At 49.9% G+C, this 25,381-nt stretch overlaps 1 protein-coding gene across 2 annotated transcripts in view; it reads right to left on the reverse strand.

Moving 5' to 3' along the window:
- The window catches only part of SPTB (spectrin beta, erythrocytic), a 124,225-nt gene that overhangs the window by 40,617 nt on the left and 58,227 nt on the right, over positions 1 to 25,381 (reverse strand). For both annotated transcript variants that reach the window (XM_036255806.1, XM_036255795.1), the window contains 8 exons: positions 23,985 to 24,183; positions 5,878 to 6,029; positions 4,494 to 4,667; positions 3,455 to 3,546; positions 2,972 to 3,052; positions 2,487 to 2,602; positions 1,985 to 2,097; positions 1,013 to 1,200 (listed from right to left, as the gene is read on the reverse strand). In XM_036255806.1, the coding sequence (XP_036111699.1) occupies positions 1,013 to 1,200; positions 1,985 to 2,097; positions 2,487 to 2,602; positions 2,972 to 3,052; positions 3,455 to 3,546; positions 4,494 to 4,667; positions 5,878 to 6,029; positions 23,985 to 24,132 (1,064 nt within the window). In that variant the 5' untranslated portion in view covers positions 24,133 to 24,183. The remainder of the gene's footprint in view (positions 1 to 1,012; positions 1,201 to 1,984; positions 2,098 to 2,486; positions 2,603 to 2,971; positions 3,053 to 3,454; positions 3,547 to 4,493; positions 4,668 to 5,877; positions 6,030 to 23,984; positions 24,184 to 25,381) is intronic.

Below are 25,381 nucleotides of genomic sequence, written 5' to 3' on the forward strand. Positions count from 1 at the left end.
ATTTCTGCACTTATTCAAGGATCTACCCACTTCTACACCCTCCACCTGGCAGGTGAGGGCAGGTAGCTATAAGCAAGGTCCCAAGCTGAGGCCAGCCTAATAGGACTGACTGCTCGCAGGCACTTTAAGAGGATTGTGGCCCTGAGCACGGTCTACACATCCAAGAGACATCACCCCTGTGTGCAGAGCCTGGTGGACTCACAGGAGATGTTACTGAATTCAGGAATTTTAGAGCGGGTTAGTGTCAGACCAGAAATCAGATACTTATAATACACTCTAGACTCCGTGCCTCATCTCCCTGTTTGAGAGTCATGAATGAAGAGTGTGGAAGATGAGAGGAGGAGGAACAGGCAGAGGGTACCACTGATGAGCTGGAAATCTGTTTCAGGAGGTCTAGGCAAGCTAACAGCAGGTGAGCTGGAATGCCTGTGTCTGTATGCACCTGTTTTCATGTGTGTGTGTATGTACAAGTACATGCATTGTGTGTGCCTGTGCACACGCGTGTGCATGCACCCAGGCTGTGAAACAGAAGTTCCGACGAGGCAGCCTCCGTGCTCTGCTCATGAGCAGTGACAGATGGGAGGGAAAAAGAAGGATGTACTTGGTGATCAACAAGGCCACACACAGAGCTCTGGAGCTTAGAATACAGCGGTCATTGCCAGAAAGTGCTGTAAACCCGAAGCTCAGTGCACAGGTGAGAAAGGAACTTTCCAGCGCAGGTTCTTCGAAGAGACGCAGAAGCCTGAGATTTCACTGCTGCTCCCCCCAGGGATCTGGGAAACTACCTTCTTGGCTATGACTTGGAGGTTACTCCTCGATGCCCCCTTCCTACAGGCTGATGGCCTGGGAGCAGGGAGGCCAGGAGGGGACGAAGTGGGCGACGGGTGCAAAGCTCTAGCCTCTGGAATACGCCGCCCACATACGCTCAAGGCCCAGGGCCTGGCTCTACCGTTAGGCAGCTGGCTTCTCAGCCACTGACTCCCACCCTCCCTCCAAGGTGCCAGGGCCTTACTTGGGCGGCTTCTCCACAGTGCGGTAGGTGCTGAAGGCCTGCAGCTGCTGCTGGACGCCCGTCAGGGAGTTGGCAAATTTGCGGCTGTTCAGGACTGTGATGGTCTGCTCGATCCAGGTGAGCAGGTCCGAGGCTAGCCCGCTGTACTTTTCAATCATCTTCTCTGTCTCAATGGCATGGTCGATCACCTAGGGAATCACCTGATTACTCACCCTCGTCAGAAGAGCGAGGATGCCATCAGTGAGGACCTCAGTTGAGGTGGTCTTCCTTCCCTCAAGCCTGGAGTCTTCTATGCTGTCTGTTCCTGAGCCCAAGGCTGTGGCTAAGGCAGAAGGAATGTCCCGGAGGAGCACTGGCAACCTCAGCAGGCAGCTGGCCCTGCCTGTGTCCAGGAGTTCCCTCCTCTTCCCCTAGCCCTATAAAAGACCGGTCAGCACTCTCTGCCAGGACCCGAGCCACTAGAGGGGCCAAATCTTGTTTGTTTTTCGATGCATATTAGGAATTAAAGGCTTCCAGGCACTGTCTTTGCTCAACACCAGCCACACAAAGATGAATGAGAAATCGAGCCCACCCTCAAGCAGCTAAGGACCCAGCAAGGAAAGGAGTCTGTCATGAGGGTCTGCACAGTGGGGGGCTTCCTGGTATACATTGGGGTCTAAGAGGCCTGAAACCACAATAAGCCAACAAATAAAAGCCTGTTTTGTTCCTGTGGGAATATTCAGGAGACATGGACTGCAGGTGGACGATGGGCTCAGAGCTGCAGGTTATGACAGCTTTCAGGACAGACCATCAGCCTGCTTTGGAGTTCAGCAGGGAGCCATTACCTTGGCAGGGTGGTCTGCCCCTCCCCCGCCCCACCCCCAGCTGCAGCTGGGGTCCAGGCACACAGCTCATGGAAAGGCAGCATCCCAGTCATGGCCTGAAAGTGGCAAACAGGGAAGCGGGTGACACCGGTTACGAGACACGCGGTACCTTGCCGACACGCTTGCCCTCCACTGCCAGCACCTTCATCTTGGAGAAATAGTGGTAAAAGGCCACCACGTAGGTAATAATGGATTTCTCATCAGGGTTTTCTGTGAAGACATCTGCAAGGGGAAGGGTGCTCTCAGGACTGAACCGGAAGCTGGAAATGTCCGGCTCAGAGGTTTTATCTCCATGTTTCTCCAGCATGAAGTTCAATTGTGGGCACAAACTGACAACCAGCAGGGCGAGAATGGGAGAGTCATGGCCCTGAGATCTCAGCCAGAGGATGAAATCCATGTTAGGACCACAAATTATGAAAGAAAGAAGGACCCAAAGGTTGCCCTGGGCCCTGGGCAGAGCCCTGGTCTGGCCGCCACCCCCTGGCTGTACCCGCGGCTTTCCCGGCACCCGACCTAGACTCCTCCAGACGCCCCGTCCGTCTGGCACTCCCTCAGCACCACCAGCACCATCTCCCTCTGCCGCAGCTAAGGCGGGAATGGGAGCCACTCACCTTCGGGGTCGAGGAGCGGGATAATGCCTAGCTGACGCTCGGCCACGTTGAATGCGTGCTCCAGGTTGTGTCGGGCATTGGAGTCCTTCAGCTTGTCAAAGTCGATCAGGTCAGGCCTGAGGGCAAAGCCAGACTGTCAGAAGGGACCGGTGGCTGCAGCATCCCGACCCACAAGGCAGCCCTGGCGGGGTGCCAAGACCCTGGGCAAGTGCGGGGAGGTGATGCAAAGACCCCAAGCAGACGGAGCGGGGTGGGTGGGCAGGACGAGCGAAAGGCGGATTTGGGAGCAGGGTGACCCGCGGTGAGCCCCTGCGGGCGGGGCAGGTAGCAGTGGGCACCGAAGGGAAGCAGGGCTGCTGAGGGCGAGAGAAGGACCAGCGGAGGCGACACTCTTGAGGAGCTTGAACAGCAATGCACATGCTGAGTGCAAGCACCTGAACACCCGCAGGTTCTGCCTCGTCCCCACAGGTCTCTCCCCCTCTTACCGGTGCTTGTGTATCAGGGCATTGAAGGCCAGGCCATCCTTCCAACTGGAGGTGAAGTTGGTGACGTTGACGTGGGGGTAGCTGCATCCAAGAGAAACATTAAGACCTAAGGAATAGATTCTTTTCGGGTCCCAAACAAGTATATGAACTGAGGGAGGGGCCAGTACACCAGGAGAGGAATGGGCCTGTCTCTCCTCAAGCCTGTGGGCAGGCATAAAGCCACAGCAAGAGGCTCCCCCATAATTCGGGCCCTAAAGACTCATACACCCAGCAGACCCCAAGGTCTGACCCAGGCAGCTTTGGAAAGCTTTGGAAAGGAATCTTGTGTTCCAGGCCCTAAAGAATTAGGTCAGGATAGACTGTGCATCAGTTACTCCGAAGCTGCTATAGTTTGGGCGATGGTGTTCTGTCTCTTGGGGACGACAGTGCTCAGGGGAGCAGGTAGGTGGGGAGTGGTGGTAGCGGCTGGTTCCCAGGGCATACCCTGCCGTCTTCATCTGACACCATAACAGCAATGCATCCTTGGCTGAGCGTGTCTCCCGACCTTCCTGAGTCTGGACAACGATGTCCTGAATCTGGGGGTGAAGGAACAAGAGGAAGCTGAATTCGATTTGCACCTGGCTAAGTGCCAACCTGCTCTCCCTGTGTGTGGGGCTCCTTCCCTCTCTCCTCTTCCCTGGCATCCATCTGCCTCGCCAGCCCTGCAGCAACACCACCGCCAGAGACCCTGGGTCCCTGTGGCCTGTTTTCCTCCCTCAGTGAGAGGCTCTACCTTGCTATCTCTGGTGGGATGCTGAGAAGAACACGATTCCCTGATTGGAGGAACACACCCTGCAAGGCCAGGAGCAGCGCTAACGCTGGACGTATTGGGTTTGGATCAGGGGCTTCTCTTGCCTTTTCATTCTTCCCAGTCCTGTCGTTGTTACTGTTGCATCACACACCCACGCAGGTGGATGGGACACCCAAGACCACTTGGACGAGATCCCCAGTCTGCAAGCTGTGTGCTCTGGCTTCCTTTCCTCTGCTCCCCCCTCCTCCGCCTGGGCTCTTTCCGTCCCCACACCAGCAGTGAAGACCCTGCTGCCTTCCCTCGTGCTTTCTAAATGTTCTTACAAATAATGAGCCTTGAATTTCAGGGTGGGAAGACGGAAGTTTCTGACCGAAACATGTAGAGCAGATCTTCTGTCCTGTTTTTGTAATTTTTGAATCGAATTATGTCAAAACCAAAAAGTTACACACATGGGGACAAGAAGACAAAAAGAATATCTTCAAGCCAGATCTCAGCCCAGCTACTAAATGCTGTCTTCTCCCTTGAAAGACCACATTGCTGACGGAACAGCTCGCCCTGCGCTGCAGCAGTCTGGTGATGCAGAGGATGGTCACTGCTTCCTACCAGCATTTCCCCATAGGACAGCTTCCTAGCCTTCCAGAATGTGCACAAACATGCACACTTCCGTCACCATTTCATAAGCTTCCCAAACCCTGTCTGGCCCTCCACCCCCTCTGCCCTCCGGGAACCCACCTGGAAGCGAAGGATAATGGTCCAGATGAGGCCCAGGACCAGGCGGTGGTTGCCGTCCACGATGTCGTGGGAGCCCATGTTCTCCAGGTGCACCCGCTGCTCCTTGAGGAACTGCAGGGCCTTGTCCACGTTCTCCAGGCAGTGGATGCGCATCTTCCCCTTCGTGGGCTTTGGCTGGGGGACAGCAGTGGCCCCGTGGGCATGGAGGGACCTCAGTGACCACAGAGCCGGGTGCAGCCTGGACCAGCTCCCACCATCAGCATCCACCCTCCACCCTCCTGGCTCAGCTCCCCTTCGCACACTCTCTCCCTGACACTCTCCAATCCCACTCTTTCAGCAAAGTTCAGACGTTCCTTCCCCCAAGCACCCTGCAATCGGGCTACATCAACACTGAGCCCAGGACTAAACAAAGCTTTCCTAGTGGGTGATAAACAGTATTCAAACACAGGAACAGAGCTGCTAGTTGAGCACTTACTATGTGCCAGGCACAGTAATAATGACTATTTACTGCTGGTTGGTGACAAGAATGGCTTTCAGTTTGGTGACTGATAATGGGTCCACCCCAGCATCCAACCTCCTCCCGCCCATCCCCCAAAGGTCCTAGCCAAAACTCAAGGGGACCACCACTGATGGGTAACCTCATCATCTGAGGGGTCCCAGTGGTAATTCTCATGAGTGGGCTTTCAGTGCAGGGTAAGAACTTAGCCTGAAGTTGAAAAAGTGACCTTTTCATTCAGACCCCGAGGATCTTAGATGACTGCATTAGGCACAGGTATCCTTCCCCCCGTTTATACTTGGGGAAAATGAGGCAAAGAAGGTCTGGCCTGACAGGCCCAAAGTCACAATGAAAGTGAGCAAAACATGAACCTTAACCTGGTTCTCCTTCGGGGGCAACATTATTGCTGGAGGGTTACACCTGAGAGGCCTGCAGTAAACTTCCATTCGCAAGAGCAGCAGAACACACAAGACAGTGTGTCCCACACTTTCTCTTGGTTCCAAGAAGGATGCACAATCCTCCAGCTGGGTAGCAGAAATCCATCAGTCCACATATCTCAGCCTGTGCAAGGAGGCTGAGGGGGCCATTGCTAACCAGCCACAGATGCCCAGATCCCACGTGGAGACCGTCAAGAGCTCTGCGTGGCTTCTGGGAGAAGCACGAAGGCTGGGAGAGGCCAGAGATGACAACAAGTTCTGAGAACAGGTCAGAGAACCTAGTCAGACACAGGGACACCTCACATCATGTATTAGAACCTCCCAAAAGAATAGGGAGAAACCTGGAGGACCAGGAGAACTGGAGATACCCCAGACCCTGTCTTTCCTGATAAGGGGGATGGCCGCAGCCACAGGGCCCAGGGAGGGGCCACAGCGCAGCCAGGAGCTTTACCAGCATCTCTCCAGAGAGCACCTCCAGCAGCTTGATGAGCATGCGTCCATCCCGCAGGTCTTTGTAGAGGTCAGTGATGCGACAGGACACGCGAGCCAGGTGTGAGTTCACCCATTTCGTGAAGGTCTTCTTCTGAACAACTTCTCGCTCATCTGGGTGGGGACAAGCGTCCTGGGTTAGGCTCCCAAGGTGCGAAAGGTCAGTGTGCAGTGACATGGAGTCAAAGGGTTTTCTCTGAATCCCAGGTCCCCCATCTCTGACAAAGGAGGGTGACGTATCTATTCCACACCCCTCCTGGGAGCATCTGTGATCAGAGCACAGCCTTTGGGCAACACGGGCCCAGGTGCCACGACAGGGGCAATGCTGAGAGGACTTCCTTCCACTATCACAGTCTATGCACAGTATCGAGACCCCCTCCTTCAGCCATGATTCCCGCGCCAGTCAGAATACTCTGCACCACCGTGTCAGTGAGCTCAGATTTCAGTGCCGGCCTCACCAATCCACCCATTCAGCAAATACCCCCTCTGCCGCAATGGTCTCTCTTGACCCCTTTCTCACCCCACCCTTTCACCTAAACCCACTGATCCTTTAGGAGTCTGTGTAAATGATTCTTCTCCGTAAGGTTTCTCCCAACCCTGCGCCTAGGTCAGGTCTCCCCTTGTGTGCCTCGACCCTGTGTTTGCATTTCTCCTGTTTCCTGTCACACTTGCACTGGTTTAAAGTCTGTGTCTCCTGCAAGGCTGCAGGCTCCCTGAGCTCAGTCCTCCATAGCTGTATTGTGGGTGAGCTCCTGTCGGGGGCAGACCTGTGCTCGCTGAAGCCACATGAAGGTAAAACAAATCACCTGTTTTCAGGGTGCTCCGGGCAGGGAGACCGGAACGATGGACAAGGAAACAGCGAGACTACGTGGAATCTATGACCCACACGGGATTAGGAACGACACAGGCTTGGGCTGAGGGCTAACCACGACCATCTCTTTACCCCTCGAATGGCAGGCGGGGGCTCTCCATCTTTAGACCTGGGAAGCTGACGTGACTCCCATCCCCTAATCCTAAATCGGCATCAGCCAAACCTGGCTTCTGGGCCACATTGTAGCAGTTCAGGTGGGGTACCTTTCAGCACCTCTGTCAACCTGTCCGGTTGGGGCTGGGAAGCTTGAACACGATGCTGGAGGGAGGACAGAGGCTGGGCAAGAAGCAAGCATGGGGAGGAGAGAGAGAGGTAGGATGACAGAAACAGGGAGAGAAGGCAGGAGGGGGAGAGAACCCTCCTTTTGCTCTTTTGAGTGAACTGTGTGTGGCAATTGGCTTCTGGGCACTTTGGGTGAAGAGTCCAGGCAGGCTGGGCCTGGGGCCACGGAGGATGCCCGAGGGTCAGTGGCAGCCAGGGAAGACTCAGAGCAGCCCAGCCAGCAGGGAGTGTCAGCCTCGGGAGCAGGCTCAATGTCTGCTCAGCTGAGCCCAAACTGTGGAAGGGCTGGCTTCTTAAATTATTAAATATCTGACTTAACAACAGAAAGAGAAGTCTAGTCAGCACCTCCTCGAGGGTATAATCCTGGCAGTTCCTGAGGCTCACAGCATCAAATTCCTTCCTTCGGCAAGGCTATTTTAGTGTGAGGAGCTCGGCCCTTTCTTCGTTTGTTCATTCATTCAGCAGATGTTTACTGCACACCCACTAGGCGCCAGGCCCCGGGTGGAGGTGGGGAATTCAAGGACAAGAAGGACAGCTCCTATCCTAGAGGCAGACATGCTCCATTATAAATATGACGAGCGCTGGAGTCATACATAAAGAATTCAATGGCAGCCTTCGCAATAAGACTTCCAAGAAAAGGAAAATTCCACTACTGACTATACACATCTCAAATAAATATAAAATTGAAATGACATTCATTCCTCCTAGGCCCCTGGGCAAAGTTTCCGTGGGAAAAGCCCCCTTACTCTTTTGCTGGCAGCAAATTAAACCACTTGACTGCTTCAGGACGACGCAACTGAAATGCTGATGATGCACCGGATGGAAAGCACGTCCAGTGCAAACATTCTGGGGCGTGTCTGGATTCAACAGAGTCAGCGCAGCCCCACGGAGCCGCCCCTAGAAACCAGACCTGCTCTGTAAGAGGCTGGTCCTCCAATCGGTTGTGGAGCTTTGACCAAGGGGCTGACTTGTTTAGCCCCTTTAGCGGTGAGCGTCTCAAAACACTGAAGTCCTTTCTTCTCTCTCCATCTCCGGTCTTTAAGAATCAAACATTTCATTGCGTGGGGGCCGAGACCCAGTTGTCTAGCAAAGTATAACAGTACATCTAGCTGGGTGCATGGGATTTAATTCTTGGCTGCTGGGCTGCCACATAAATCACTGCAGATCTCCCCTGTTCCCAAGACACGAATGATGCCTCCTGAGCCCCAAAGTGTTGGAGGCACAGCTCTGGCGCTCAGGCAGGCGTCCAGTGTCCAGGCCTCTTTTGACTTGAAGGCTGGGGTGAAACTGCCCAGAACTCCAGCACCCTGAAACACTCTGCAGTGTGGAGACACAGGAAAGATTCCAAGAGGCTAATGATGATCTCAAAAAGAAAAAAGGCCCAGGGGTGGGGATTCGTTTCCATTAGCTCACGGGCTCTGGCTGCTCCGTATCGGCACACTCAGCACATTCACTCCCAGCAGGGCCCAGGTGCTCATCAGGGGCCTTCCAAGCGCAGGAGAGGCGGGTGGCCCGGAGCCAGCTGGGCGGGAACCCTGGTGGTTCAGACAGGCCCGGGAGGTGGCCATGCACTGGGCCTACTGTCCCCGGGGGACTTGGGCCCCTCCGCAGGGACCTGCTGATGGAAAGGAGGCCTCAGCAAGGCCCTGCCGCCAGGCTTTACTTCCAGAGCCCTGACCCTGCCAGTACAGCGACAGAGACAAGTCCACCAGCATAGCCTGACTCAGCCACTCAGCTTCTGCTGCCACCAAACGCAGGGCCTCTCCATTCCCATCTCTTTCTCTCCTCTCCTTCCCAGGCTGTGGCCATCCTCATTCCTCCCGACATGTCAGGCCTTCCCCTGGAAAACCCACCTTCCTCTCTGACCAGCCAGAATTACTGTGTGGGTGTCGTGACTGGGTGCTCTTTCCTTTATATTCCCCTTCAAAGGTTTGGTTTGAGACCAAGTAAACCCACAGTACCAAAACTCGTAACGTATCCACTCATATGTGAGTTCATACATGGGAAGTGCTTAAAAACAGTACCTGGCTTAGAAACAGAAAGCTTGCGGTACGTGTGAACTACCACTGTTAACATCACCAGGCTACCATTGCCATGTGAAGGCCCACTCTAAGGCCGAGGGGAGCACGAGGCAGGCTCCCTCTCCCCACCGCCTCACAGGCTAGTTGGGGAAACAAGACACACCAGCAAACAGTTAATTTTGCAACCACACAAGAGATAAAGGGCAATTCATTTTAAGAATACAAAAGTTGTCACCAGATAATATTGGATTAGTTACCAGCTAAATGGCACATACAATAAATGGTTGGGGTCAAAGAGGAGAGAGGTCATTTCTAATTGTAGTAGTCAGAGTGGGGAGGAAGTTCAGGAAGAAAACCCCTTTGGACGGGCAGAGGTGCAGGGAGCGGGAGATGGATGCGCCCAACTGGAGAGGCAAAGAAGGGCAGAGCTCACTCGAGGGGAGAAGCTACAGTAAAAAACATGTCAAAAATAGGGTTTAAACCTGATGTGGAAAGCCCTGAATGGAAGGCTAAGTAATTTAGATTTACTTCTAGAGGCAAAAGGAACCACTGAAGGTGTGGCAAGATTATTTCCTGAAATATTAATTTGTAGGGCTCCCAATGATAAAAAAGTGTTTCAGTTTAAATTTAAAAAGAAGTATGTCAAATCTATATAAGAAATCCTTGCCTGGCTGGTGTAGGTCAGTGGTTGAGTGTCAACCCATGCACCAAGAGGTCCTGGTTTGATTCCTGGTCAGGGCACATGCCCAGGTTGTGGGCCCAATCCCCAGTGGGGGGCATGCAGGAGGCAGACAATCGATGTTCTCTCAGATACAGTGGGAGGGAGAGAGGCAGGAAGAGAGAGAGAGAGAGAGAGACATCGACTGTCTGCCACCCACACAACCCCAACCGGGGCTGGGGATAAACTGTAACCGAGGTACGTGCCCTTAGCAGGAACCGAACCCAGATCTCTTTGGTCCGTAGGCTGACACTCTAACTGCTGCGCCAAACTGGCCAGGGCAGCTATGACATTTTTAAAAAAGAAAGGTAATAAAGAGTGACCAACATTGCCAGGTGTTTTTTCTATCAAATATTCAATCACAGTTTAAAGTTATAATAATAAAACTGTGTGATATCAGCATATGAATAGACAGACACATCAATGGAAAAGAAATGCTCCCAAGCACATATATGCATATACTATCTGATAAAGATGGCATTTCAAATATAAAGGGGAAAGATAGATCACTGGGCAGAGGGTGTTGGCAAAACTAGATGGCCATCCAGGAAAAATTAATTTAAATTTATACCTCATACTCCAGGATAAATTTCAATTAGGTCAAAAATTTAAACTGGTGTGGTTCAGTGGTTGAGTATTGGCCCATGCACTGGGAGGTCGCCGGTTCAATTCCCGGTCAGGGCACAAGCCCGGGTTGTGGGCCCAATCCCTGGTGGGGGACATGCAGGAGGTAGCCAATCGATGTTCTCTCTCATTGATCTTTCTATCTTTCTCTCCTTCTCCCTTCCCCTCTCTTTAAAATCAATAAAGATAATAAAGATTTAAATGAAACCAATTCAAGTATCAAACTCAATTGTTGTTTTTTACAGTGTTCGTGTAGAGTACATGACACAAACTCCAAAAGCCATAAAAGACTTAAAGTCCAACTATGTTAAAAAGACTTTTATGTGGGATAAAATACCAAAAGCAAAATCAAACAACTGAGGAAAGACATCAAACAAGTCAAACAAATGAGGAAAGACAGCACAAAGGGCTGATGACCTAGTAACGTATGTAAACACCTACAAATTAAGGACAAATACCAATAATCCAATTGCAAAATGGACATAGGAATGTGAACAAAGAGTTAACAGAGAAAAACCATAAAAGTCTCTTACATGTGTGGAAAGTTGTCCAAACTTTTTTTTTTTTTCATTTATCTTTAGATAAAATGGGAGAGAGGGAGGGAGGGAGGGAGGGAGAGAGAGAGAGAGAGAGAGAAGGAAACATCGACATGAAAGAGACACATTGACTGGTTGTCACCCACATGACCTCAACCAGGGCTGGGGACAAACCGTAACCGAGGTACGTGCCCTTAGAGTCAAACCTGGGACTCTCTGGTCCGCAGGCCAACGCTCTATCTAACCGCTGAGCCAAACTGCCCAGGGCTGTCCAAACTATTAATAATAAAAGTACAAATTAAAATACACACAGGCACACACACAATCTAATATATGGTCCTTAATTTGAACAAACTAATCATAAAAAACATTTTGAGACAACTGAGAAAGTTGAATATTAAATGGGTATTAGATTATATTAGGGAAATCTTGTTAATTGTATTAGGTTATAATAATGGTGTTCTAGTTAGTTGGGAAATGTTCTTGTTTTTCAGAGATACATACTAAAGTATTAGGGGTAAAATGTTATAATGATCTTCAATCTACTTTAAAAATACTTCAGCCCCCCCCCCCCCCCAATGCACAAGCAAACATGGCAACATATTATCAGTTGTTAAATATAGGTCATAATTCAGTATACTTTTATCTCTACTTTTTATATGTTTGAAAAACATCATACTAAAAGTCAAAAAGTAAAATAAAAGTATACCAAGATACTATGTTTCACTTATCAGATTGGCAAAGATCTCAAGGTCTGATAAAATATCAGTTTGGCAGGATGGGGGTGGCGGGGCAGGGGAGTCTTCATATGTTGCTGGAGAGGGCATAAGAGGCAATTCGGCAAGACTGATCAGAATTACACATGCACATACTTTTTACAACATTTAAAAAATTTTATTTTAAAAAATTTATTATTTATTTTTATATATTTTTAATATCTAACTTACTACATTTTTGAAATCATAGCTGTCCCTCCTTTTCCCCCTTTGACACCCTCCTCCCCTCCCCTGCACCCCACCCCCACCCCCACTGTACTCTTTTCTGTGTCCATTGTTTACACATACATGCATGTAAGTTCTTTGGTTTATCTCTTCCTGCCCCCCCACCCCCCCCCTCGGAGGTTTGTCAGTCTGTTCCCTACTTCCATGTCTCTGGATCTATTTCGTTCATACTTTTGAAGTCAGTAATTCCACTTCTAGGAATCTATCCTATAGATAAACATATATATTTGGGAAATAACCTATGTAACACGGTTATTCATTGCATTTTTTGAAATAGCAAAAGATTGAAAACCACCAATGTCAACCAATATAGGACTGGTTAAATTAAAATGATATGTCCAGCCCTGGCTGGTGTGGCTCAATTAGTGGGAGCATTCTCCCGTACACCAAAGGGTCTCAGGTTCGATTCCCGGTCAGGTCACATAGCCCGGTGCGGGAGGCAAGTGATTGATGTTTCTTTCTCACATCAATGTTTCTCTCTCTCTCTCTCCCTGCCTCTCATAAAAAATAAAAAAAATTATATGTCCTTACAATGGTATACTACATAGCTATAAAAAGAATGTGGAGGCTATATATATATTAATATATAAAAAAAAATATGGCCCTGGCCGGTTTTGTTCAGTGGTTAGAGCATCAGCCTGCGGACCAGTGAGTCATGGGTTCGATTCCAGTCAAGGGCACATACCTCAGTTACGGTTCGTCCCCAGCCCTGGTCGGGGTCATGTGGTGGGCAACCAGTCTATGCATTTCTCTCATGTCAATGTTTCTCTCTCTCTCTCTCTCTCCCTCCCTCCCTCCATCCCTCCCACTCTATCTGAACAAAAATGGAAAAATATCCTCAGGTGAGGATTTAAAAATAAATAAATAAAAAATGTGTATTATAAAAAAAAAATCCTCAAGATATAGTGGGTAGGAACCTGCCAGAATGGCAGCCATCAACAAATCCTCAAACAACAAGCGCTGGCGAGGGTGTGGAGAAAAGGGGACTCTAATACACTGCTGGTGGGAATGCAGACTGGTGCAGCCACTATGGAAAACAATATGGAGTTTCCTCAAAAATTAAAAATTAAATTGCCATTTGACCCAGTGATCACACTTCTAGGAATATACCCTAAGAAACCTGAAACACCAATCAGAAAGAATATATGCACCCCTATGTTCATAGCAGGGCTATGTACAATAGCTAAGACCTGGAAACAGCCCAAGTGTCCATCAGTAGATAAGTGGATGAAAAAGCTGTGGTACATTTATACAATGCAATGCTATGCAGCTATAAGAAAAAAAGATCTCTTATCCCTTGAGAAAACATGGAGGGACCGGGAGAGTATTATGCTAAGCAAAATAAGCCAGTCAGAGAAAGACAATATCACATGATCTCACTTATTTATGGAATATAATAATGAACAAATTTAGCTGTTGATCAAAATAGACCCAGAGACATGCAAGTAGGGAACAGACTGACAAACCTCAGTGGGGGGCTGGGGGAAGCAGAAGAGATAAACTGAAAAACTTATATGCATATATGCATAACCAATAGACACAGACAATGGGGGGGTCTGTAAAAAAATTAATTTAATTTTTAGAAAGATATATTGGGTGGGAAAAAAAGCACAGCATATAATAAGTAAAAAAAAAAAAAAAAGTTGAGAAAATAATATAGACTACTTGCATAAAATATTCCGGGAAAGATAGATGATACACTGAATATGGGGAAAAAACTGGGTGTCTGGGGAACCAAGGTGGGAGTAAAAATATTACTTGCCCTTTTACGTTTTTGAGTTTTACCTACTGGGTGTATCTACTACTTACTCAATACAGAAATACCTTTTTATTTTTCTAAAGAACCTATTAAACTGTTTCTCTCTCTCTCAAGATAGCCCAGTTCTGCCTCAGAACTTGCACCAGACAAGAATGACAAGCACAGCTCCCTGAACCCACCCGCCCCTCGGACAGAGTGTGGCCCGTGGGTCCTGAGGGCCGTGACACTCCCTGACCTCCCACGGCTCTCTCGGGTCTTGCCCTCTGACTCTCGGTTTCCAAGCACAGACGTCTCTCCTCGGGGTCAAGGCTCTTTCCCTCTGTGCTGCACCTTCCCCGGGCTTCCTCTGCTGCTGGCCCCACTCACTCCGATACCTGCTTGGGAAGTTCGCTATCAAAAGTCCCCCGTGGGGCTGTTGACCCCCTGGCCGTCCTAAGCCAAATGGTAAAGCTGAAGGGTCTCAGAACTCAATTCACTCACTTCTAGGCTCATCTATCCTCCTGCCACCGCTTCCTGCCTCCTGCCTCCCTGTTACAGGTCTGCTCTCAAGGATGGAAAACAGTAACCAAAGTATTTCATAACAGGATTGTTGAATAATTTAGTATATTTATGAGGATATTAATAAGGTTGTATCTATAATGGCAAGAAAGTATATTATATTTTTTTCTTTATTGATTTTTAGAGAGAGAGGAAAGGAGAGGGAGAGAGAGACAAGCACGAATGAGAGAGACCATCGACTGGCCGCCTCCTGCACGCCCCCCGACTGGGGATCGGGCCCACAACCTGGGCATGTGCCCTGACCGGGAATCGAACCGGCAACCTCTTGGTTCAAGGACTGATGCTCAACCAATGAGCCACACTGGCTATTATAATACATTTTAAGGAAAAATTCAGGTTATAAAATTACATGCATAATATGATCCTAATTTTTTTCTTCTTTAAAAAAAAAAATCCTCACCCAAGGATATTTTTCTGTTTATCATCAGATAGAGTGGGAGGGAGGGAGAGGGAAGGAGAGAGAGAGAAACATTGATGTGAGAGAGACACATCAACCAGTTGCCTCCTGCACGACCCCGATCAGGGCCAGGGATGAACCGCAACCAAGGTACATGCTCTTGGCTGGAACTGAACCCGCAACTCATTGGTCCGCTGGCCAACACTCTAACCACTGAGCCAAACCAGCCAGGGCCATGATCCTAACTTTTTAGACCTCTATCCATAGAAAAGAGCTGAAGTTCGGTGTTGTTATAGCTGGGTGGTAAGACTGTGGGTGACATTTTTTGCTTATCTATGTTTTCTAAAATTTCTGCAATAAACATATATTACTCTTATAATAAGAACAGAAGAAAAACAGGATATAAATCTCATAACCTCTGAGGAATAGATAACTGATGAGAAGTTAAAAAGGGATCCTTTTTGAGGAAGTCCATTTTACCAGCACAGAGCCTTAAGCTACGGGGAAAGCTAGGCGGTCAGAAAGACGAGTGGAGAAAACGCACCATGGGCGGCCTTGAACCACTATCCTGGGCCTGAAAACAATCATTAAATGTTGAGCCCTTTGCAGGTTTACAACTTGGGATTTCTCATCTTCTCATACCAGGAAGCCAAGAACTTAGGGAACCTGAGTGAGTGACACTTCAACTCCCACGAATTTGTGACAAACTTCGATGACACAGATGCCAACCCCTTATAAAGCCCTCAGGGACACATCATAAATGATGATAGCACAAATTCTACTCTTCTTGTTTACTTTGGAGAAGAATTCTTTCAATCTACCAACTTTTATCACACTGGTCTTGTGAACAGCTAGCACATAGTTCCCTGTCTATAAGGATTTGAAATCTCGGTAGGGTTGATTCTTACAGAGAACTTTAGGATGCTTACTACATATCTGCAAATGCAAGAATAAAACACATAAGACAGACTTTAAGAGCTATCAGAGTTTAACACTAAGATGCTGGTTAACTAGAATGGGGCACATTAACACAAAGGAAGACTATACAGCCATGAAAATGATAATCTGCATGTCTGCTGACATGAAAAGGTAGTTATAGGATATGGCTCAGTGAAAAAGATTCTAAGATTTTAATATAGATAACATTTCAGCCCTGGGCAGTTTGGCTCAGCAGTTTAGCGTCGGCCTGTGGACCAGAGAGTCCCGGGTTCAGTTCCTACTAGGGACATGTACCACAAAAAAAAAGGAAAAGAAAAGAAAAAGTGGTCAAATAAAGAATGAATACACACACACACACACGTATGTATATAAAGATATTTCAAAATTTACACACATATATACACAGTCATATATCTATTTGTAGGCATTAATATATCTACATTAGACATAAACAATGTCTAGTTCTCTGTTTTTACTTGCTTTTCTACACCAAATATATAATCTTGTATAATACAAATTTTTAAGATATAAAAGTAATCACCTATTTTAAAAAATAAAATAGGGTCTCTATATATTGTAGGGGAAAAAAAACAAGTTATCTGCCCAGATATTGTAGGAAAAAAAAAACAAGTTATCTGCCCAGCCGGTGTGGCTCAGTGGTTGAGCGTCGACCCATGCACCAATAGCTTGCCAGTTCAATTCCCAGTCAGGGCATAGGCCCAGGTTGTGGGCCATATCCCCAGTGGGGGGTGCGCAGGAGGCGGCCAGTTGATGTTCTCTCTCATCGATATTTCTATCTCTTTCTCCCTCTCCCTTCCTCTCTCTAAAATCAATAAAGAAAAAAAATTTAAAAGAAAAGTTATTTTAGACCAATTTAAATTTAAAACAATTATTTATGAAGAAGGCTACTTTTGATCTGCGATTTGAAGATCAGAATGGTTTAGAAAGGCGGGGAAGACGGGGGCTGTGGGAAGCCTTCAGGTGCAAACTGGCAAATGTGCATGTGCACGTGGGTGCCGTGTGCCGTAAACTTACCCAGAGGAAAGAAGCTGAAGGCAGTCTAAGAAATTTGAACTTCATACCTTTATACTTTAGGGAAAGAAGAGCCTGGAGGTTCTTAAATAAAGCAACATCTCACAAAAAGTTGTTGAAAGATGATTCTAACCGCCCTGTGTAAATGGGACTGGACAAGGGAGAGGCCGGAGCCAGGGGAACCAGTTCTGAGGCTCTGCGTGAGGTGATGTGGCCCAACTGACAGACAAACTAGGAAATAAAATGACAGGCTAATCTGAACAGTAACACAGAACGCAGATCAGCTGGCCCTGGCAGGTGATCGTACTCAGAGGCTGTGAGACAGAAATAAAAATGAGTTCAGGGTTTTGATCAAAGAGCCTCAAGAAGCTGGTGCGGGAAGGAAAGATGGGAAGGAACGTCTCAAGTGTGGTGCCGAGGAGGAGAGGATGCAAGTCTGAAGGACATTCAAGAGGACCCAGGTGCTGTAGCCCAAACAGCACTGTGATGCTTTTAAAACCCTGAGATTTTAGTCCTGTGCTGCCACTTCCCACTGTGACCTCCTCCATCCTCAAATGGGGCATGGTGATTGCTACACCCTGCCTCCTTCGGGGTGCTCGAAGGGTCAGTGAGATCACCTGGACGAAAAGCACGACGCAGCTGTGCAAACACCAAGCACTGCTACCATGCATGCAGCTGAGGGCTGCACAAAGCATTACACTCACTGAGTCTGCAGGTGCACAGAAGTCAAGATGCCTCAGGACTCAGCCTCGGCCCAGCCATTAACGAACAGGGAGAATTTCTGAAGAAGCCACTGATTTGCTAAAAAGGATCGATTCTCTTTCCGCAAGCCAGGAAGCAGAGCTCCATGGTTCAGGGTAAAGATACACATGGTCAGCGCTGCCTCTCAGGAGCCTCCCTCCCGGAGTGCCAGAGCAGGAAAGGCCTCGAGCATCATTTGGTTCCAGCCCTTGTTTTCCAGGTGAGGAGCCGAATCGTGACTTGGCCAAGGTCACTAGGGGAAGCCCATCAGCAGGAGGAGGACAGAAGAATGATTGTGCGGGATGGACCACTTTCTCTTCCCCAAGCTGGCTCACACTGCCACCTTCTCTTCTGGGCTGTTGCACCTCCTCCCCACAACCTGTTCTCCTCACTGAGGTCAGAGTGATCTTTAACAACCCTAACACAACCATGTCAGTTCCCTGTGAAGAACAGTTGGATGGGATGGGAGCAGCGCCATCTCCCTGGTGCTCTGCTGAAGGTCACAGCTCCAGTCCTGACAATCTATAGCCCCCCTGCTAATGGTTCCCACCCCACGATCCTGCAACCTTGCCATTCCTTTGCAAATAATCCCCTCATTAAATTCCTCAGCCACCCCTCGAGTTTCCTGCTGCTTCCTGCCAGGACCCTGAAGACAGCCATGGCCTATATAAGGGCCCCCGTGATATGGCTCCTGCCTGCCCCTCCTATCTCCATCCACCCTTCCCTTCATGCTCAAACAAACCCTATGCATCTTTGGATGAGTTATAAGCTATAGGTTATGCTATAAATGCTTACATTTCTCAGTAAATCTTTGTAGCATTTATAACTTGTCATCATGCACACATGTCTATAAACATGTGTGATTATTTGATCCACTTCCCTCTCACTAGACTGTAAAATGAGATTCCTTGGCTGATTTAGTTTCCAGAGTCAGAAGGCCAAAGGGTTTGGAGGCAAAATGCTCCCAGAGACTCGGCTGCTACCAAGACTCCCTGTCATTCTTGCTCAGTGACATGATTAAAAGGAAAAAGGAACAATTGCTACAGATGCTCTGAAAACACCTCTTCAGCCAAGCGCATGCCGGGTCCCATCGCAGGGGTGAGGGGAGCGGGTGCTGGCTGCTCCCAGGAGCCGTGTGCACAGTCAAGGCCTGGTGCCAGGGCCTGCCCTTGGGAATGAAGCTGACAGCCCACAGGAATGTCCCAAAGACGGAGGAGGCCATTAACACGGCTCACTCCCTACACCACATGGGGAGGGAATACAGTCTTATTATTAACCTCGGCGTATTAATATTTGATCCAGCATCTTCACCATGACAGATAGTCATCCAGAGAAAGGGAGCAGCCTTTGTTCTGCACAGGTTCTCAGGAGGAAGGCAGCTTTTCTCACGAGGGGAGAGGGGACAATGGGAGAAGGTGTTACGTTCTGGGCAGGACCACACAGTGCAGGTGGCACCTGGCCTCTTGCAGATCTGTCTGCACAGGTAACAGGCAGGTTTATCTGCACAGTGGCCTGATGGGGGAAGGAGGGAAACTCACAACGTCTGACCTCCAAGAGAAAGCTGCTGAGCCCATGTTTTTCTCTTCTGACAGCACATTAAAATGATGGTTAATGAGCACAGATATTTCCAGGAATAGTGTATTTTCCCAGTATATAGCCTCTAAATGAAACTCCATTTCATGTTTTGAAATCTGAGAAGAAAACATGTTAAAGACCTCTCATTAATACTCTACCTTGGTTCTTACAGGTAGCTTAAGAGAGACATAAGTACCATAAACACCTGATGCCTTGGTCTCCAGCAGCTGCATCTGAATTTGTCGACTTAGCAAGCTGATTCCCACCCCACCCCAGTGTGGTAGAACCTTGCTCTCTAAAATAAATCATTCACCCTCTGGACATAAAGCTCTTCTCAGGCAAATGACACCTGGGCTCAGTGTCATCCTGGTGCAGGTGGGGAAATGGGTCTAGGGAGAGGCTAAGCATCATCTTTTGCCACCAAAGTCTGGAAGGAGCCCAACGACCCTCTCCGGAAAGTTCCTACAGGCCAAGGTGGGTGGGTGGGGAGCAGTAGGGTCTGAGAACCACAGTCCTAAGGCTCTGATGGGACCCCTGTTGATCATGGAACTTGACCTTGGGGCCTGGGCGCAATGGGTCTGGAAGGTGTTCAAAGTTCAAAGGGACAGCAACTATGTGCTTCAGAGCACAGGACGCAGCCTGCAGTACACCCGCTGTCCTTCTGTGTTCTCTGAATTGTCCTCAACCACCTCGCCACTCAGCCTCATCTCATTTCTCATAAGAAGGCCACAAAGAGAAAATGCAGAAAGGAAGTGCATCTCTAGTTTGAAACATCACATGGATTCCGATTTTGAGTGGGCTACACAATTCTGTGCACTGTGTTGGAAAAGGGCAGCTCTGTGTAGTCTGTCCCTCAGTAATTACTGTTCAACAGGCCCAAGAAGAGGAGGAAGAGCATGTCCAGCCCCCTCCTTCTCCCAGGCTCCCTTCCAGAGGCCTCTGTGCACCAGGAGCTGGGATGCCAAGCTGTGTGCACGTGTGAGGCAGGGAGAGCAGGAGGGAGGGAGGGACAGGAAGGGAGGGAGGCTGGGGTACAGGGCTTCTGTCTTCAGGGCACCTTTCTGTGGCATTGGTCTTCTCCCGGCTGGGCCACACCTGCCTGGGCCTCTGGGCTTCACAGCCAGGTGAGGGGGTGCAGACAGGCAGGGGAAGCGGAAGAGCACGGGGGGTGGGGGGGCATCCTGGCTGGTCAATTCCCTGCAGCCTACAGTGCTCCACCCCTCCTCCTCCTCCAGGTGTCAAACCTTTACCTACCAGATGGCTTCCAGCGTGAAGGGGAAGCACAGAAAGGGGGTGTGACAATGAGGGTGACTCTAGGAGACGCTGAGAGCGTTTCTACTGAAATGCCAGGGCTGGAACCTCTTGCGGGGATAGGAACTCGGCCTTTTCAGCTGTTCCCCTTCCTCTAACCTTTCAAAGCAGGTCCAAAGAGCGGCCTGTTTGGGAAGGTGCCAGAGCCATCGAAGCAGGGGCCAGCTCGCCGTTCGGGAAGAAGCCTCACGGCTACCCACCACGGAACCTCAAAAAGTGCTGTCAGCTTTGGGACAGCCATCGAGAGCTAACATCTGCCCAGGGACCTGCTGGGCAGACATTCCTGCTAGGCCCCCAGCCCTCCCCTGGGCATCGCCAAGGTCACACCCCCTCCCTCCAGGAGCCTGCTGCAGCGTCTGTACCACACCCGTCTCCCTTCACTGCAGCCGGGCTGATCCGCAGCTTCAAGTTCACAGTAACTCAGTTTGGAGAGGGGTCGATGTGGGGGTTTCCACAGACAACAATCAGGTGGCGTGTTAATTTTGGCCCAGGGAGGGAGAGCTGGGAACGAGCAGGAAGGCAGAATAAGGGCTACTTCCTTCAGAGCTGAAAGAAGATTGAGAAGCGGGAAAGATGGAGTCCAGTTAACCAAATGCAAGTCTTCTAGCTACAGGTCACTATGTAGAGAAGGACTCAGAGGAGCTGCCACACTGGGAAGAGCATTCAACGAAGCTTGTCCTTTGGTTTCTTGGGCCAGTGGAAGAGACACAGCTGGGATCCTGGCTGGATGGCCTTGAGGAGAAAGCTCTCCACAGCATGGGGCTTCGTCCTCACCGGCACTGGATCTCTCAGGACCAAGCCGAGAGCTCCAAACACAAGCATCAGCCTAATGTCCCCAGTCCCTGGTGCTTTTTATTTTTCAACCCAGGCCTTCTGAGAAAAAAAAGGGTGAAGAGTTAAGAAAGAAGAAACTGACCCTGAAACAGGCCAAGGTCACTGGGCCAATGAATGAGCTAATGATCTTGAACGTCTGAAGTTGGTAGAAGAGAAGGGACAGAAAGATACTAAGAAGGTTTCCTGTAAATACAAACATTCGCCTAGTATTTTATTACTAATAAAAAGCTTTCATAAACTTTATCTTACTTGACAGGCCCAATCTTGGTTAAATACTACTGCCCTGATTTTATAAAACAGGAAACTGACTCAGCCGTCCACCGCAGCAGTAGCATTAGCGGTGGAACCAGGACTTGAATCTGGGTCTCGTGACATTTTCCTCTTCGCCTCGGGGCCTTCGGTTTCAGGAAGAAAAGGCCAGACTAATCCCTCCGACCTTGCCACATAGTCCTACAAAGCAGATCACCACCAACTTGTAAGAAACACAGAAGCAAAGGCCTTTTTTGCCATAATAACCTTAGGAGTGTGGTGGCCATGGAGCACGCTGAAATGATGGGAACTGAAGGCAGCTCCTGCTTCCTTCCTAAGCCGTTTTGGAAAGTCTGATCCCTGCCTAACTGCCTAGGCAGCTCCAAAGACAGTACTGAAGAGAAAAATGTCAAGAAGTTAAAACTGGGGAGATGGCATTTTCCTTTCCTGCTCTGCCTGCCCACCGGCACGGGTCCACCCGGCCACTCCACTTCGGACCTTCTCAAAGCTTTAGCTTCTCCCACAGGTCGCTCCGAGTGGACTCTCGGGAGAGGCAAGTCAATAACTTGCCTAGATTTTTGTTTGTTTTAAAAAACCCTGAATGGACCCCAAACTTCCATGTGACTTGTTAGCCAGATGTACTGAATCGTTCATGTCCACGCGACTCTGCACGCTGCGGTTCCTCGCTCCCGGGCGGGTGTTCAGCTTCTTTGGTACACAAGAAGCACGCCCAGTGAGGCACAGGCGAGGCTGGCGGAGGCTCATTCCTGATTAACTTGATCAACCCATTTCCACTTGTTTCCCAGGCTGCTCATCAGACCTGGCTACACACAGAGGCCAAGTGGGCAAACTTAGCCCATCTGCCCGTCAGAGTCACATGCACCCTCAGCCCCCAGCCCAAGGCCACCTCCTCCACAACCCAGGCCTTGGTTCTCTCTTCATTTCCTTTGCTCTCTCACTGCTACTGATGTGCCTTTCCTACGGTCCTTCTCTAATTCTACTCGTGCTAATTAATTATGAACATCATTCATTTCCCCTAATAGATCACCAACGCCTTGGAGACAGATAGTAGGTGGAATCCATCTCTGCGCTCCCCCCTCTACTTTCATGTTTGGCCAGGGGTTTAGCTTTACACATAGTAGGGGTTCAATAGATAGTTGTTAAAGTGGAATTTACCTTGGTTGCTTAAAAAACAGGATATCTGTGAAATAGATCAAATGACTCCTGCAGAGAAGAGAGTCCCACTCCTCAAACCGTCCTTTGGCAAACCTTATGGAATATGGTCCCCTCTCCCTCCAGCCATCACCAGGTCACTGCAGCGGATCGAGCCAGCACAAGACGTAAAGAACATACAACCAGACGGGCAAAGGGTTCCCAGCTTGGTTATATAAAGAGGTTCAAATTACATAAGCAAAAGCAAGGGGTTGGTGCTATTATATCTTCCCAAGGAAAACCAAGGAAGCCACCAGGACAAGAGAATGAGACACCACCCCACTGCTTTTATGGGGGTGAGACACCCAGACACTCATGAGATGAAAGGTCACTATGGTCTCAGAGGGGCCTAGGGCCCTGCTTATGCCTCAAGGTCAGCTAAAGACCAGGGGATGTGGGAGCAGAGTACAGGGAGGGAAGTTGGAGACTACTAGCATGAGATTCAGACGAGCCATGAGCAGCAGGGCGGGGGGAGAGGCGCACCACAGAGTGCTGTGGGTAGGCGTGCCCGTCTCACAGGCACAAGACCGGAACGAGCCATGACTGGGCCAGTCACCGGCAGAGGAGGTGACGGAGCCCACTCTACACATGACCTACTCCACCCCAGATAACTCAAGCTCTCTTTATTGGCCAAGGACTTAGGGTCAGAATATAGCTCCCCTGGGCCAGGCTCCAGGGAGGCAGTGGTCACAAGGGTTGGTGGGGAGTAAAAATCCCAAGAATCAGACCTCAGCCAGCAGAGGAAGGAGAAGCCATTTCTACTGGAAATTTAAGAACACTCTCTCTCTCTCTCTCTCTCTCTCTCTCTCTCTCACACACACACACACACGCGCACAGAGAGAGAGAGAGAGAGAGAGAGAGATCCACTATAAACCTAAGTAAAAATCTAATTTAATTCCAGTTTAAGGATAAGAGGTTAGCTCAGAAAATGCTCCTTCTGAGGCAGTGCAGGGAGGAGGTTATCTGTTCTCCATTGTCTATCAGACCACTCTTTGCTTCTGGGACCACAGAGAGCATGACAGTTCCTCTACCCTGCCCTAGGCAGGAGACCGAGGTGCACACGAAGACTCCACACCCCTCTGCCAGGGTGTCCATCTCCTTAGACATGCTTTGCCCAGACTTTCTCTTACTTCTGCCTTTGGCCACAGGTCACGCAGGACAGAGGCAGAGGGCGGGACCCACCTGGCACCAGCTCCCGCCTGGGAGGAGGCAGAGGACACGTGGGACCGAGGCTGCCTGAGCCTGTGTCCTCCTGAGGACCAGCCTCTCTGAGCCACACAACCAAGTCTCCACCACCACCTGCCAGGGCTCATGCCAGAGCACACAGAGGATCCACCACAGGCAAGGAGGGGAGTGAGCCTCAGGACTGTGAGACCAGCACCCCTAACCCCCACCGCCCCAAAGGGTACCTGCCAAGGCCTTGATCCGGGACCTCTCAAACAGCCTGGCTGAGCTGTTGTCATTATCCAGCTCATCGTCCGGGGCATCCCAGCGGGCATTGATCCGGCTGTACGGTGGCTGGTTGGCCACATTTTCAAACTCTGTGGCTGATGTCATGTCAGCAGGCTCTCAGCAGCTTCGTCTGCCTCAGTCTTCATGGAAGTGTCCCTGGGGGGGTGGGGGCAGCAACACAATCAAAGGGTTAGCTCCCACCCCTTAGACTTTTTCTCAGGGGACACTTCTTTGGGGCATCCAACAGGAGTAGATCCTTGTGGGAGCAGCACACTGTGCCATCTGCCTGGCCATACTTCCAACCCGGGGTCTCTGGCTCCTTGGATATAAAATATTGCAGCAGCAACAGTAGCAGCGGCAGCGGCACGGCAAGGGGAGAGAGCTGATGCAGCAAGGGTCAGGACGGCCAGCAGGTGGAGACGTCAGTCTCAGCAAGCCCGCTTCCTCCAAATCCTCGGCCACTGCTGCAGAGCCCCTCTCCTGGGAGCTAGAGGCTGGCAGAGCCAGTGAACCGGAAGAGCAGCCCCACCCCCACCCGTGGACGGGGGCAGGACCCAAGTGGGGGGAGGAGAAGAGGGGTGAAGCTGGAAGGTGGCGGAATCTGACTCAAACACAAATCAGTGGGAAGAGAGATGAATGTGCGCATCAAGATGCCATTGGTGTCAGCAGCCCCGCAGCTGTGCTGGGAAGTTTACTCCTCCCAGAGGCTGCCCAAGAGCCCTCCGAGTTCTTTCCCAGCTGCGAGTGTTCAGAAAGCCCAGCTCTTGGTTTTGCCCTCTCTGAAGTGCCACCAGGTGCTCAGACACGGTCTCCTGTTGAGTTCCAGGACAGATCAAGGAGCCCAGACAAGCCTGCCGTCCCATCAAAGCCATCGGCAGACAATGGAGCTGTGTGTGTTCATCTATGCAATCAACATGGTCATCAGGAGCACTGGGTTCACATTCATTCATTCATGATTAATTCAAATGTGTACCAAGCTCCAGTGAGGTGGCAGACCTCACTGAGGTGCTAGATAATCATGAGTAGGACAGAAAGGGCCCTGTCCTCGTAGACCTTATACTCAGCAGCAGGACAGATGACTGAGCAGTCACAGTAAGTATGACGGGTGCCAACATGGGAAAGAACAAGGAAGGTGTGGGACTCATGGTGGCACTAGGTGTCAGGGGAAGGGGAGTTTAAGCTGATGCCTAAAGGAAGCTTGGAGGCATCCTGAGAAGGGATATCGGAAAGGGACAAGCCCCAACACAGGGAAGAAAGAGCAGGAGCATAGTTCTGAAAGACAGAACGGACACGGCACAATCAGAAAGCGTGCCAGGTAAGCAGAGGGTGAGGCTGGGTCAGGGAGCAAAGTGGG

This window comes from Molossus molossus, unplaced genomic scaffold (genome assembly GCF_014108415.1).
Source record: "Molossus molossus isolate mMolMol1 unplaced genomic scaffold, mMolMol1.p scaffold_m16_p_1, whole genome shotgun sequence".
NCBI lineage: Eukaryota > Metazoa > Chordata > Mammalia > Chiroptera > Molossidae > Molossus > Molossus molossus.